At 42.1% G+C, this 14,991-nt stretch overlaps 4 protein-coding genes across 4 annotated transcripts; 2 read left to right on the forward strand and 2 right to left on the reverse strand.

The window, feature by feature from the left end:
• Window positions 1–296: 296 nt before the first annotated feature.
• Window positions 297–1,603, reverse strand: LOC4339330 (anaerobic nitrite reductase NSHB5-like). Its single transcript, XM_015783486.3, has 4 exons — window positions 1,505–1,603; window positions 1,118–1,238; window positions 909–1,025; window positions 297–609 (listed from the first exon to the last, which is right to left on the reverse strand). Exons 1-4 carry the CDS (start codon window positions 1,597–1,599, stop codon window positions 472–474), a joined length of 471 nt encoding a protein of 156 aa, XP_015638972.1. The 5' UTR covers window positions 1,600–1,603; the 3' UTR covers window positions 297–471.
• Window positions 1,604–4,585: 2,982 nt separating this feature from the next.
• On the forward strand, window positions 4,586–7,120 carry LOC4339331 (uncharacterized). The gene is made up of 2 exons (XM_015785028.3): window positions 4,586–4,816; window positions 6,800–7,120. Exons 1-2 carry the CDS (start codon window positions 4,665–4,667, stop codon window positions 6,879–6,881), a joined length of 234 nt encoding a protein of 77 aa, XP_015640514.1. The 5' UTR covers window positions 4,586–4,664; the 3' UTR covers window positions 6,882–7,120.
• Window positions 7,121–7,701: 581 nt separating this feature from the next.
• On the forward strand, window positions 7,702–8,942 carry LOC4339332 (cyclic phosphodiesterase). Its single transcript, XM_015785026.3, has 3 exons — window positions 7,702–8,084; window positions 8,287–8,341; window positions 8,432–8,942. The coding sequence occupies exons 1-3, from the start codon at window positions 7,788–7,790 to the stop codon at window positions 8,635–8,637; spliced, it is 558 nt and encodes a 185-aa protein (XP_015640512.1). The 5' UTR covers window positions 7,702–7,787; the 3' UTR covers window positions 8,638–8,942.
• LOC107276171 (protein VERNALIZATION 3) lies at window positions 8,533–11,064 on the reverse strand. Its single transcript, XM_015785027.3, has 4 exons — window positions 10,735–11,064; window positions 10,455–10,516; window positions 10,256–10,296; window positions 8,533–9,241 (listed from the first exon to the last, which is right to left on the reverse strand). The coding sequence occupies exons 1-4, from the start codon at window positions 10,918–10,920 to the stop codon at window positions 9,006–9,008; spliced, it is 525 nt and encodes a 174-aa protein (XP_015640513.1). The 5' UTR covers window positions 10,921–11,064; the 3' UTR covers window positions 8,533–9,005.
• Window positions 11,065–14,991: the final 3,927 nt, after the last annotated feature.

Genomic DNA, 14,991 nt, shown 5'->3' on the forward strand with positions numbered 1-14,991 from the left:
TAGAAGAATTTATTTTTAATATTAAAATTAAAAGGTTCACAAAATTTTAAAAAATTCAGGAGGATCCTACGCAACTGTCCCACGACATGATAATTGATATGTGGGATCTACCATCCACGGTCCCATATGTTAGTGAACTTATTTCTCTCTAGTTTTGGTTGGAGGATCTTGTTCAGGTTCCGAAGGGAAAAAATTCACAAGAGATCTACTATATGTTCTTCTTTATTCATTTTTCTCCAAAATTTTTCAAATTTCCTCCATTTTAAAGGAGGCGTCAGTCCTGAAGCAGCAAGTTCTGAAGGTGCAACGGTGTACTAGCAGATATTTCATTCGTCCAGGATGATTGACAAAACAAAGTTAATTACACAGATGCAGAGGTAACTGCACAGCAAGGACAGTTCAGTTATGCAAACTAGACCCTTATTAGGCAAGGTTTAGCGAGGCAGACAGACACACATAATAGCAACTGAATTAGGCAGCCTTCTTCATCTCCTCCTTGATGGCAGCAGCCAGCTGATCGTACGCCTCCTCCCACGCCCCCTTCATCTCCGGCGACCACATCTCCGGCACCGCGTCCTTGATGGTGTCCAGCAACGCCGTCTTCACCACCTGCATTTTTGTTCCCCCATATCTGCAGCATAAGTTCATCGCAATGTACTTCATGAAATTAACCTATGCAATCTACCGGCCCAATCGCTTGGCTTTTTTAAAGGAATAAACCAAACAGCATATTTACAAACTAAAAATAATTTATAAAGAAAACTTTTATATACGTATTCTTAACGATTTAAAAGCAAAAGCTGAAAAATAAATTTCAACGAGAAAACCCTAAAATCAACACCAAATTTAATATTGAAAATTCAAATTTTGGCTACTATGCGAATCTTGATATATAGTTTCTGGTGTACCTCGAAGTACGCGTCGGCGACGCCGGCTTTGACGTGCGTCGCGCCCAGCCTCCTCAGTGTCGCCTCCCTCACCTTCACGTCACCCGTCTTCCTCAGCTGTGTCGCCGACTCGCATGCCTGAAGCCGGAGCATTGCATTGCAGCCATGGTTATAGTGAGATGAGGATATGCAGAGAGTGGAAATGGGAGAGAGTGTGTGTTTTTGCTTGCCATGACGAAGACGGTGACGGCATGGGCCTTGACCTTCGGGTGGTTCTCGAGGGGCACGTCGTCGCCGGAGTCACGCAGGAACGAGAACATCTGCTTCGCCGCCGGCGCGATCTCGAAGATCCTGACAATGGGAGAGAGAGAGAGAGAGAGAGAGAGAAAGAAAATGCAGGTTCAGATACTTCAGAAATGCGATGCAATGCAACTCTGTTCATGGCGTCTCACAATCACGACGTAAATGGGTACAGACATGAGACATGGACGATTATCATATTGGTGCATTGCATATAGTGATTAAGAACACGTAATTAACAGGTAGCGATACTGACAGAAGTTGAACCCATGGAGTCAGCTGAATCATCCTGACCGATAGTGAAGATGGAAGTTCACCTGAGGAAGAACTTGAGAGCAATGGATTCAGAGTCCTTCTTCATCGATTGCCATGAGCGAAGGACAAGCTCTTCCTGCGTCTCGCTGAACCCCATTTCTCGATCAATGTGTTCCTTTTTGTTAATTTGGTGTGATCATCTACATTGGGATGCATTTGGTTTAGTTTATATAGGCAGCTAGCAGGGTGGCTGTCCAGCGTGTGAAGAAGCTTAGAACCTCATTTTGATTATTTTTAATTAGCTGTGGCTCTTTGAACGCGTGTGCAGGCAAGAGAGACATCTGATCTGGAAAAACTAAGCTATCTGGATGATTCTCTCGATACATTGGGGCGCCCCTAATGCTCGATTAGTCGCGCGCGGTCGCACGGGCGCGCGACCACTAGATCCACTACTACTACAACTCATACACTACTACTGCTACTGCTACTATATATATATATATATATATATATATGTATATACTTTGTATACATACATATAAACTTTATATTATTGTATACGTACGTATAAATTTTGTATTAATAATATAAATTTTATGTATATGTATACAAAGTATATACATACGTGTATATATAATTTTATGTGTACCAAAAATTGATGTATACAAAATATACACATATACAAACTTTATATACACGTGTATAAACTTTGCATACGCGCATACAAACTTTACATACACGTATATAAACTTTGTATACGTGTATACAAACTTTGCATATATGTATACAAACTTTGTATACGTACATATTAAAAACCAAGAGAAAAAAATATGAATACAAAGTTTGTATATGTATGAATACAAACTTGGTATAGACATGAATACAAACTTTATAACACGTACATCTTAAAAAAAAGGGGGGGAAACCAAAAACGGAAGAGAAACGAAAAAAACAAAAAAAAAGACGGAAGAGAAACGAAATAAACAAAAAAAAAAGGGAAGAGAAACGAAAAAAAACAGAAAAACAGAAGAGGAAGAAAAAAAAACAGAAAAATCGCTCCTCAGTCACGGCGCGCCGTCGGCTGCCCTCTCCGCGCGCGACACGTGTTCAGTCGCGCGGGAGAGACCGCACGCGACTAGCCGTCCATTAGCTTTTTAGGCTGGGGACGCCTTGGAAGATCGCATCAGGTTGTCTTTCTTTCTTTCTTTCTTTAGTTCTTTATTTATATTGCAAGATCATTACGTAGTATTCCATGCTACATGATGAACGCATATGCATGGTGGCCCATATATATGACCGTATCTCACTGCCTGATTGATGGAACTTTGACAGCTTCTAGTACAGATCAATCAGTGTTAAACTCCGTCCCATACTCCCATTCCCATATATTTGCCTGTGTTCTGTATGCTAATAGTATATTGGAATGATTCAGGATTTATTCTGTGGAATAATTCATGATTTCTGACTTACTGTTACTAGTAAGACAATGGTAATTGCCAAGTTCTTCTGCTATGATGCATCCATTGAACTACCAATCAGATATGTACTTGATAGTGCAATGACAACGGGTGTGTGGTTTCAATCTTGAGGTCCCATGTTTAATTCTTAACACGCTCACAAATTTATTCTTAAAAATTGTTTGGAGGGATGTCTCTCCCTCCAAATCTTGTTTTTTTTAACTACCAATCAAGGAATCAACACAAGAAAATATGTTCACAATTTCTTCTTAAAATTTATTTGTTGGAGGGACATCTCTTTTTCCAACTCTCGTTTTTTTTTTGTTTGGTGAACTACCAATCAAGGAACCAACACAAGAAGCTAAAAACAAAACTCACCAGTAGCTATAGTATATGCACTATGCAAGCTATATCGATTTTTTTTTTTGAAAGAAAGAACTGTAAGTATCAATTTATTTATTTTTTTTGCCAAAACTCATCAGATCAATACATGATTTTGTCAGCAACAACCTGAGGAAGAACTTGAGCGCGATGTCGGCCGCGGGCTCCCCCTTCATGGCATTCCACGCGCTCAGCAACGAGCTTCTCTTGCTCCTCGCTGAAGGTGGCAGCCGCAGCCGCAGGAGGATCCTCCTCCACGACCACGGCCGCAGGCGCGGCGGCGGTCATGCTCGCCGCCGGTGCATCGCTGCTGCTGCCGCTGCTCATCTCGTCCTCCTCTCCGACAAGGAAGGCAGCAGAGAGCAACCTATCGACGTCTCGAAAGGCCAGGATAGTGGGCACTGCGACTCTGCGAGTGTTGCATTGTATCCAGCAGAGAGAGGTTTGATCACCTCATCACCTCACCAGGTAGCAAAAGGCCAAGATTTCGCTGGATTGACGTCCGGATCCATGGATGGCTCACGATCAAAGGGATACGGCTGCCGTTATCGGCAAAGGGCAGAGAATATCTGCAAGTACAGACAGGCAACACCGACAGCAGAAGCATGCAACCGAGCCTTCTCCTTGAAACTTTCTGAGTAAATTTCGCAAAACTATGTATACTTGTACCAATCATAAAACTAGCAAGACCGTGTATCATATGGTTTTGTGATAATTTGATAAAAATATCTGTATTTTTGCAAAATTTACTACAGCATTTTCCCTTCAGTTTCACTGGATCTTACTTGCACGAAATCTTTAAAAATCGATGGTGGATGTTTTATTTTTTTTCTTAGAACTTCTAGGACTTATTTAATTTATTAAGTGTCATGTAGCAATTTAGGAGCGTTTTTAGGATCTCCACGTGCCGGTTCAAGAGCGTTTTATAGAAAGTTTAATGGATTTTTAGTATATAATAGATCTTTGTATCCTTCGGTTTCACTTATTCTCACTTGCATGAAATCTTATTAAATTTACATAAAATTTCACATTGTTGACGCTATAATCAAATCCAAATCATTCAATTTTTTAATTTCCCTTTTTGTTTTGAACATCAATTTGCCCATTTTATGTCTGTCAATTTGTCCATTTTTTTTTGTTTGAGATAGGAAGAGCAGAAGCTAATTTAGAGCAGAGGAGAGGAATGGGCCGCCCAGCCCGGCAACCAATTTAAGCCTGCAACACCGAGGCCCATAAGGCCCATATGCCCTCGCTCTCAGCACGCGAGGCCTCCGATAGCGCGCCGCCGTGTCCGAATCGCGGATCGGATTTGGGCTTCCGTTGCCGGCGGCGCTAGGGTTTTGGAGAGGAGGCGAGGCGATCGGAGGCGGGGGATCGGAGAGCGATGGCGCTGACCAACTTCATCCTGACGGTGGTGGGCGTGGGCACGGCGGTGCTGCTGCTGCGGAGCGACGTGAAGCAGTCGGCGTCCATCTTCCGCCGCAACGTCCGCCACATCCGCAAGTGGCTCGAGGAGGAGTCCGCCGCCGCCGCCAAGTACGGCCATTTACCTCCGCCTCCTCCCAGCTTTGTCTGCTCTCGCCTCTAACTACATGTCTTAGCTCATGATCTCCAGCCTCCTTTTGCTAACTGCGCGTCTAATTTGATGCCCAAGTTCGACTGTATTTGAATTGCTGATGGCTGATTTTTTATTTTTGTAGTTAACGAAATTGCTAAAGTAGAGTTAGTACAATTCTAGTGCAATCATGTTGAGGTAATTCCAGTGAACTAGAGGGATCGGACTTGATAATTAGTACTCTTTTCCAGTTTCCGCTTCCTATGAATCCCCAATCCAGTTGATAGTTAGTACTCTTTTCCAGTTTGCGCTTCCTATGAATCCTCAATCCGGTGACATGTGTGGTACGCAGCCGCCACCAAGTACGGCTGTTTAACTCTGTCTCCTCCTAGCTTATCTGCTCTCGCCGCTAACTATCTGTCGTAGCTCATGATCTCCCGTGCCCTTTTGCTAAGGTTGCGGCTAATTTGATACCCAGGTTCGACTGTATTTGAATTCTTGCTGGCCCTTTTTTTTGTAGTTATGCAAATTGCTGAAGTAGAGTTAGTAGAGTTCTACTCCAATCCTGTTGAGGTAATTCCAATGAACTAGAGGGATCAAACTTGATAATTAGTACTCCTTTCTAGTTTGTGCTTCCTATGAATCCCCAATCCAGTACATGTGTGGTCATCTGCGGTAGCATATTGTGTATGGATAACATGGAATCGAATGAGAATCAACCTGCCTGTCTAAAGAAGTATCATGAGGTGCCAATGCCGCGCAAGAAGTGATATGTTCTGATTTCCTATACAGTATGTAGAATCTTGTTATGTGGTTGTCAAGTGACGTGCTGCTTATTCTACATGCTCAATTGTCAACTCTGTGGCTACAATCAATTTCTGCACCAGTGGATAAGACCTCTACTTATGCTGCACATTTCTCTTGTAGATTGAATGTCCTAGATTCACAGCTGTAAGGTTCTTAACTCGACATGTCGACATCTTGGCTTGCAATTTGTATCTCTCTATGTCACACTGTAAAGTTGTGGGCTCTTTCACTCCATGTTTTTCCATGTTTCACATTTCGTCAATCATACCTGTTGGAGCTAAAATACCAGCACATGGGGTTAACTCATAATTCTTATTTTCAACTTAGTAAACTTTCACAGTTTTATACTTTGTCTTTCAGATGCTAATCTATTTTCTGTTTCAAGTTCCTTTGTGAAGAGTGGATAGCTCACTAGCTTTTTTTTTCTTTCACACGGTTCTACCCATTGGAGTGTTTTGTTATATCATTTATGGCTTTGTCAAGGGTGCATAAATTGCTTTGTGGCTTTACTGTATATTTGGTTAGTTACGATGGATTCTAGATCAACTAATCAACTTCATCCAAGCTAGCCAGATTTTGATTTCGTGTGTTGCCATATGCTCCTCAACTTTTGGATATTATAAGACCATGTCATTGTTGATAATGCCAACAGTAGTTGAGTAGCCCATTAACTTCATGTCTTGGTCTTTTTAGCTCTTATCTGTTTTTTTATAATGCTATTGGGTTTGGGTATTTCCTACCTTCCTGGCATAAAGGCTTAACTGACTGATTTCTCTTGTAGCATTTTATATATATCATTGCTGAAATCAGATTTTGCTCTTTGAATATGAGAAGAAATCAGTTTACTAAGCTTATGTGCTAGAGTCTGGTTAAAATAGAAAAGCTTATGTGCTAGAGTCTGGTTAAAATAGAAAAGCTTATGTGCTAGGGTAACATTAGCAGCAGTTGGGATCTGCAACTCTTCCATGGTTCCATGTGTGCACTATCTCATAATGGTGTTCAGGCATTTGTGGGTTTGACTTTGTGATGCATTTTGTTTAGCCATTACATTTTTATCGACACGTTATTTTGGGCTTCGTTGAAAAGCTCTGGTAAATGTAAGTCAATGCAACACATCTGATCTCCGCCTTCTGCTGTATCTTCTTTCATTTCTGCAGACCTGCTGAGCGGGCTGCACCTAAGGAGCTGGAGTCCCAGGCTGCAAAGAAAGATGTTACCCCCAAAGATGATAAGCATTAGATGATAGTATTTCACTTTATGTTCTTGCATAATGTAGTGTTGATGTGGGAGCTAGAATTCCGAGGTAGCACTTGTGAAAAATTTTTAGTAGGATATTCAATCTTGATGAGAATTTTACTCAATAAACTAGGACAAATGGGTAGCTAAATGCATGTGATTTGTACTTGTTTATTAAGGCTTTGGACATGAAATATATCACATATGGAGGGGCTACTGACTACTGAGTACAGTTTGAACAACTGAGAGCATTTCATATTTCTGCTTGTTATCATATTTATCCGATGAGATCAATCGACAAGTCAGTAACCAAAAGTGTGACTTGTCTATCCATGTTTTGCTGGCACCATTTACCTGGTGATTTTGTCATTTTTTATGTAAATTTAGCTACAAGTTGCCATGTGTGCTTATCAAAACATGAATGTGCCTACTTGTTTTTATTACGACTAGATTTGACGTTGTTGAGTCACATCACGTGTGGTTAGTCCTAATCTCTAAAATTATACTGTACTACATTGTTGCTTAGTGTACTAACTCTAGATTTAGATTAGTCCTAATTTCTAACATTATATTGTTGCTTAGTGTACTAACTCTAGATTTAGATCTAGACTGCGCTGGTTCTTAGTCAAATTCTAAACTTATTATCGACGGCGGCACACAAAAATTCGTAATTACAGTACGAGTTTAGTACTAGTCACTGAATGTGGGCCCTCGTATCCGTGTCTCGATCTGGGCCCCACCTGTCAGTGTCTCATCCTAGGATGCAACTCCGGAGGCGAGGCGTCCAATTAATCCGTTCATCTCCCGCGACGCGATGCTTCTCGTCGGCAAAAGTATATTCCCCCCCAGCTTCCTCTCTCCGGCGCCGCTCGCCGCCTCCGACTCACCGGCACGACCGCGCGGCTCCACATGGACGCCGGCGACCAGTCGCCGAAGGAGGTGTACTCCGTGTGGGCGCTCCCGCCCGAGCCCGTCCGCGCGCGGCTCCGCGGCGTCATGGCCGGCCTCCGCGCCGCGCACGGCGGGCCGGCGTTCGAGCCGCACGCCACCGTCGTCGGGGCCATCCGCCTCCGCCGATCCGCCGCCGTAGAGGCGCTCCGCGCCGCCGCCGCCGGCGTCCGGCCCTACACCGCCCGTGTGGTCGGCGTCGCCCGCGGTGACTTCTTCTACCAGTGCATCTACCTCCTCCTCGAGCCCACCCCCGAGGTACCCCTACTACCCACTAGGCAGCCTTCCCCTTCTCCTCCTAAGCTTTTTCCTAGTTTTAGGAGTGCGACTCGAGAGCTTAATGGATTCAGAGGTGTGATCGATCATGTCGGTGCCATCGTTTAGTTTCGAACATTTTTGTTGGCGTAGCTCGGATCAAATGTCTGTACAGTGTGCATCATATTATCTGAATTTTTCTCAGGTGGTGGAAGCGAGCGATCATTGCTGTGGCCACTTTGGGTACGAGAGATCAACCCGTAAGTTAGCATCTAGCAGAAAATTTTTTTTGTCTACTAAAGTTCTCAGGTTGGTGATGGATTGATGATTCATGATCTGCTTCATTGCAGCATATATGCCACACGTCAGCCTCTTATATGGAGACCTGACAGATGAGGAGAAGGAGGTAGCAAGGAAGAAGGTAGAGGAGATAGACAAGGAGATTTGTGGATTGCAGTTTGAGATCTCCGAGCTTGCGCTGTATAGGACGGATACCGAGGACAAAAGCTTGGAGTCATGGGAATTGGTGGAGATCTGCCACCTTGAGAGGAAGTGATTAATCTCCTCCCGTTGGTGCTTCTGCCATAAGTTAAGTTTGAGGTGAGTTTGTTCAATAATAAAGCTTGCCCAAATGCAAAGCGATGCCTAAAATTTAAGTTTTGAGTTATTCCTACTGTAAAAGTTACATATATACATATATATCTTGGGTTCTTCCCAGATAATATTTGTCTTATTAATTATCTGTTGTACTGATAACTGAGTTATGTCATAGACAAGCTCTGATCAACTCTTAATGTGTATGCCACATTATCATCACATTTAGAGATGCACTCTAAATATATAGTGCTGCATATAGAGATAGTACAGTGCGTTCTGTATATATAAGCACATAATTTGTGATGGCTATATTTGCTAGTACTTCTCTTAAGGGCCTTCAGGCGCAAACTTTCTTCCACCCCATCCTGCCTCCCTTTGACAGTTGAAGTATGTGGCAGCCACGATGTTGAGGTGGTGTTGGCGTGCAAAAATTCTGCAGTTGAAGTTATGTCGTTTTTCCGGTGCAAAGACTGTCCGCCTGCCAAGTTGGCGGAACAGCACAAATACCATCCGATGGATGCCTGATCTTGGCTCTGGCTTCTCATATAATATTAACTCTTCGCCTGCAGGGTCATTCGGGCACTTTGGATTTATGAAGTTCTCGACTATAAGCATAAGACAGTTTATTCTCTTCAAATGTAGGTTGACTCATCCATATTTCCATATATGGTGCAGTTGCCTCTTTTGATATAGACAAATACAGCTCTTATAGATATAGAAATATGTGTTTAAGCCATAGGAGCAAATTTTTGTTCCAATATATAGGGCAACCTTTTACTCCAGTGTATGGTAGTTAGAAGCAAAATCGCATATTACAAATACAAAAATCCTCTAAATACCACAAATAAAATGAAACCACTTGGCATGTGAGAGAAGTAAATGCGGTAGCATGACACTATTGTAAGTGTTTGAGTAGCTTATTTTACAACTCCGATAAAAAGCATACAAGAATAATCTGTTGAGATTTTACTGAAGTTAAATGGTACCAGACTTTGCGTAAAATTATAATGATTTTTTACTGATGCACTCACTGCAAGTAAAAAGTGTGCAACTCGAGTAAAACTTTATGTTCCATGTAGCGAAATACAAATCCTTAGGCATTCCAATATATTATAAGCCCCCATTCTATGTATTGTTGGTCATCAAAGAATGACCCGTTGTAAAATTCTTTCTGATATATTTAGCTTCATTAACATGGATACTTGCCACTATAAACTTTTATCAGATTCTGAGCTCTTGTGTACCATTAAGAGGAACTGTTTTTAAAACAGTTTAAATGCACCTAGTATCTTTGTTACTCATTTAAACAAAATTAAGGCCTTGTTATGTGATTGTGATCTATAATTAGTGGCCCCTAGTTGTGTCTTTGAGGGAATCAAGCTTGTTATAAAAGTTGTATATGCATTAGTGTCACCTGACAGCTTGTGTAACATTCAGTTTTTATTCCTTGATATCCTAGTATGATTTAGTGGTAATAACATGTTTGAGCCTTTGCGGAACATAACCTGCACAGTGACAAAATTAACTAAAAAAGAAAACCACATCAAACATCCCTTTGCTATATAAACACATCATACCAAAGCTGATGGAAGTTGTTTCAGGGATATCTGTTACCATCCTACAAAAAGTACAGTTGCATCATAAATAACGAGAGCAGACTAAAAATATATGTATATATATATATATATATATCAAAAGTCAAATGCATGGGTCAAAAAAAGAATGGTGTAATTTGCCATAATTGGTCATAGCTGCAATATGTTGTGATTGGTTTACCAGTGCAAGTACTCCCTCAGCGATGGGTCACTTGGGCTTGGGGCATCTGGATCCACCAATACCTTTTTTAGGTGAAGGTAAACGGGTTGTCATGCAGGTAGGTTGTATTTTGCTAGTAAGTATTCTTCATAAAACTTAATAGAATAGACTAGAAATTTCTCCCAAAAGAGCTTTTAAAAAATCCTACCAATAGAGATTGTAATATTAGTTATAAAAGAAACAATAGGATTGACATATATTGTTCCCTTTGATAGCTATATCTTAAAACCACCTAGCTTACCAGTGTGTAGGAAACCCTCATGTCATTGCCACCAACATCAACCTGTGGCTTGCTTACAACTGCAGATGGTTTAAGCGCTGCTCCTGCCAGAAGTAGCCTGCTGTTGTAGGTTACTCTGAGTGAAATGGTTGAAATAAATGGATCCAACACATCCGGTATGATCTGAGATAGGTACAAAGGATCCATTGATCTGTAGGGCTAGCTAGCGCACTATGAGTCGGGGTAACTAGTATCCAAGCATAAACTATTTATATGGTGAATGATGAGGGTTGTCTTGTACATTCACCTTTCAAAAGTTAGACATCATGTGATGCGTCACCCATACGAAACTGTTTCTTTGAATTGGTATTCATATTTGTTGATTAGATTATGGGACCTATGGATTAGTCATGCATCAGATTTCTTTGACCTCTAAGGTTGAGCTACCCTGCCCATCAGAGATTGGTAGCATAGTTTGTGTCTACTGGAGCAAGCTTTAGTGGTTAGCACAAACAGCTGTTCTTTTGGTCATATCCTCTCATTGCAGACGACAAAGATCATGCTTCATAACTTAATTGTATACTTGTGTCGAACATTGGGGTGTACTTAATGTGTTCTGATTCTCACTGCAACACCGTATCTGAGCAGTAGACATCTAGGAATATTTTTTGCCTTGCCTTTCTTGCATCTAATGCATTTGTAGAAAGTGTCTGTTTATCCTTTTGCGAACACCAAGGAACTTAAATAGCTTATTTACTTAAGTTATTTTAGGGGTTACACAATGGTACTTTTTTTAATAGGCACAATGGTACTTTAGGAGCAAGACAAATGTATAGCAAGTTTGTTGCGGCTCATGTGCGATGAGCTTGTGCTGTAACATTTATTTACAAGGTGGATTGTTTCTATTATTTGGACCTGTGAAATATCATATGACAATTTATTTTGGAACATGGACATCATTCTTTTGTTATTGTCAAAAAAGTGAGATCGCTGTGTGCATGTTCCCAAGGCTCAAAGTTAGTTTATGTGTTATGTTGCTTGATCGCTGTCATATTTTGGCACCATCTTGTTTCTATTTCATGTTTCTTTTTCTTCAGTATGCAAATGGCATTCTTCAATATGTACTCTAACATCACTGGAGTTTCTGCTGCACTGTTTGTTCCCATATTGACTTGATTAGCATGATTTAAGTTTCCACAAAGTGTAGCAGTAAAATGCATCATTTGCTTCATCATGCATGAGTAAAAATTGGCTTGATTGCCTGCGGTTTATCTTGTACGCTACCCGCATAGGGTCTCAATACAGGTTATTAACTACTTTACATATATTTTCATCGGGCACAAAGGAAAAAAACAATTCAAGGTTGTCATTTGGAAGTCCTGTACCACTTTCTTCACTTCAGGATAAGGATTCTATTTCTACCATTTGCTAGGAAAGCAGATTCTTCTTGTACCTTCTTCACATGGAGCAAAAAATGACCCGAGGATTCTAGTTACTTCCTCTGTTTCAGACTATAAGTCGTTTTGACTTTAGTCAAAGTTAAACTGCTCCAAATTTATAGATAAACTGCTCCAAGTTTATAGATAAAAAGTCAAAACAAACTATAATCTAAAACGGAGGGAGTAACGTTTTTTGAAGGCACATGCCTGATTTGATTGTCAGATGCTCAATACTATAATGCAAGGAAAGCTGTGCTCTATGGTCTTCAGTAACTTTGATATGCCAAAGAGGAGGACTTTTCGTCATAAAAAAGGTATTACACTACATACAAGGAAAAACTGAACAATCCTTTTTAAGCTTTTATTGAATGGACAATATTCGTCCTTTGATGTTTTCTTAAAGGGAGAAGGGAGGGGGGCATGTTATCTTTCTAGATGTTGCTATCACAGCTTTGATAATAAAAATACTATGACAGCTTCGATAATAAAAATACTATGTTATCAATCATGTGTGGTCATTGGCCAACCAGATGTTGGCCTATGCCATGTAACTAGAAATCGTCTCACTAAGATATGACCTCTTAACATAATGCTATATTTACTCAATTGCATGGAATTATGGTGTTAACTGTTTGTGTGATGTCACTGTTGCATGTATCAACCATACACTCTGTCATGTGTCCAGTTATGTTGCAACTAAACCAGATGGCATATAGGGGGGCTTTATGTCTTTTGCATGAGATTTGTGTATGACCGATTGATAAGCCCCAGTGGGGGCCTTAGTTTTGCTGCTGTACGAGGTTAGGACAAGATTTGGTCAAAACTTTTGAAACAACCATGGATAACTTCTTAAACACTATATAAAATCAAATAAAAATAATACTTGCAAATTTGCGTCGAAAATTATTAAGTTTGACCACCTTACCTTAAAGGTTAAATATTTATGATTAAAGGCTATATTTTGGATACGATCCACAGTAGCTAGCTGCCAGGTTTGGTTCTCGGATCTGAAGCATTGTTGTGCCTGGTCCCTCAAGATGGACTAGTGCATTATTATTGTTCTTCCCTTTCCCTTCTCCAATCATGTACCTCAGGTACAAGCCTGACTGTTCTTTTGCCATCAGAATAAACTTGCTCCCGTTTTGCATCTTAATTTGATTGATCTGGTAAGTCCCTATCACCTGATTTTTCTTTCCGATCAAGAACATTAGCTTATTTGCTATTTTGTTCCACATTATTATCAATATACAATCACCTTTTGTCCCGTTGAAATTTGTACTGTCATTGGTCTGGATAAAGTTCAAAGGTATCCGCATCTTTCATCTTTCATTGATCTAGTAAGTCGCTACTGCCTTCTTCCTGCTTTCAATCAAAAAAAGTTTGCATAATTGCCATCGTGTGCATCTTATATTTGCCGACATGCATGCCAAATTACTTTTTCTCTTCTCTTGGTATAATTTGTAAATTGCATAAATTGAATAAATGTGCGATAAAATTAGAGGTAGCACTTAGCACGATTTCTATGCCATTTCATGTTACGCACTTGCTCAAATATTTTCGGGGATGCTAAATGGAGGGGGGGATCCATCCAATCCCCTGAACGCGAATCGATGGAGAAAGCCAGAGGCGGACCTGCTCCTCCCGTAGCCCACGAGGTCGCATGTGATGGTCCGATGAAGGTTGTCCTGCTCCTTTAAGAGTTGACAAGGTCGCGAGGCTTCTTGTCGTCTCCGATGTACTCCTTCTCGCCTCCTAACCGTATCTTCCCTCAGGCCACCCGGACTAACTTGTAGATGAGGCCATATACAATGCGTGACCCTGACCTGTGGTCTCAAACCTCCACGTCGGAGCCGAGCCGAGCTGGCACATGTTTAGGTGGTCTCGCAGGCTGTCATCGAGCTTGCAGAAGAGCCAGTGCAAGCGTCGCGCCTGGGCTCGGGAGCCGCGAAGCCACAAGCCGAAGCCTCGCGTTGGAGGCGTCGGAGCCCCGCGCGTTGCCTCATCCGGTCCCCCCCGTGTTGTGGTCGTCGTCGCCTCGCCAGATCCATCGCAGCCGCCGTGGTCATCATTGCCAGATATGCCGCCACCGCTGCCGCCGCCGCCAAGCTCGCCACGCCGTCGGCGAGCTCGCCGCGCCGTCGTGAGGGGAGGAGGACGGCGGTGTCGAGGAACCACTGCCGCGTTGTGGCCCCCGCCGCCAGATCTGGCGAGCCGCCACCACCGCTGCTCCCCGCCTTCGCTAGATCCGCCCCCGCCAGAGCTCGAGCGGCGTCGATCTGCCGCCGGAGGCAAAGGGAAAAGAGAGGGCGGCGAGAGGAGGGGAGAGGAGAAGAGAACCGAGCGACGCTGTCGGTGCCTCGGTGGAGAAGAAATCGAAGAGAGAGAGAGGGGAATAAAAAAGAGAGGGGGATGGGAAGAGGCTGACAATGGGTCCCAAGTTGTTTAGGGGTGTACATATACTTCTTTTGGTTATTATAGGGTTCAAAATATAAAATTTCAATAGGTTTGATAATACAAGGGCTGACATATAAATAGATAGGGGCTGACATGCAAAATACGTTTTGGAGTGGTTTCCATTGTGGGTAGTGTGACCTTTATGTGGTTCCATTCTACGTGGCGTCTTAAAATCACAGTTGCTTGTGGCTATCATTGTACATGCCCTGAAGCGTCGTCTCCTTGCACAATGCTAGTGACAGACTTCTTCGGCAGCTGGTGGAGATCATGCGTCGAGCAACCTCAGGTTGCAAGGAGTACGCGGAGCATGCAGTGGAGGCTCCTCGTTGTCATCGACACAACGATGTCCTCTTCGTCTCCTGGTTTCTCCTCTCAGACCAGTCGA

Source organism: Oryza sativa, chromosome 5 (genome assembly GCF_034140825.1).
Source record: "Oryza sativa Japonica Group chromosome 5, ASM3414082v1".
Classification (NCBI taxonomy): Eukaryota; Viridiplantae; Streptophyta; class Magnoliopsida; order Poales; family Poaceae; genus Oryza; species Oryza sativa.

Excerpts from the sequence above, each read along its gene's own strand:
- LOC4339332 (XM_015785026.3), top strand. The coding sequence starts at position 7,788 with ATGGACGCCGGCGACCAGTCGCCGAAGGAGGTGTACTCCGTGTGGGCG. Across the intron at positions 8,085-8,286 it reads TCCTCGAGCCCACCCCCGAG|GTGGTGGAAGCGAGCGATCA; the intron begins GTACCCCTACTA and ends AATTTTTCTCAG. Across the intron at positions 8,342-8,431 it reads TGGGTACGAGAGATCAACCC|CATATATGCCACACGTCAGC; the intron begins GTAAGTTAGCAT and ends GCTTCATTGCAG.
- LOC4339330 (XM_015783486.3), bottom strand. The coding sequence starts at position 1,599 with ATGGGGTTCAGCGAGACGCAGGAAGAGCTTGTCCTTCGCTCATGGCAA. Across the intron at positions 1,239-1,504 it reads GCTCTCAAGTTCTTCCTCAG|GATCTTCGAGATCGCGCCGG; the intron begins GTGAACTTCCAT and ends TCCCATTGTCAG. Across the intron at positions 610-908 it reads TCGCCGACGCGTACTTCGAG|GTGGTGAAGACGGCGTTGCT; the intron begins GTACACCAGAAA and ends ACAAAAATGCAG.
- LOC107276171 (XM_015785027.3), bottom strand. The coding sequence starts at position 10,920 with ATGGATCCTTTGTACCTATCTCAGATCATACCGGATGTGTTGGATCCA. Across the intron at positions 10,297-10,454 it reads CTGAGGGAGTACTTGCACTG|GATGGTAACAGATATCCCTG; the intron begins GTAAACCAATCA and ends TACTTTTTGTAG. Across the intron at positions 9,242-10,255 it reads AACAACTTCCATCAGCTTTG|GCGAAGAGTTAATATTATAT; the intron begins GTATGATGTGTT and ends ATGACCCTGCAG.
- LOC4339331 (XM_015785028.3), top strand. The coding sequence starts at position 4,665 with ATGGCGCTGACCAACTTCATCCTGACGGTGGTGGGCGTGGGCACGGCG. Across the intron at positions 4,817-6,799 it reads GAGTCCGCCGCCGCCGCCAA|ACCTGCTGAGCGGGCTGCAC; the intron begins GTACGGCCATTT and ends TCATTTCTGCAG.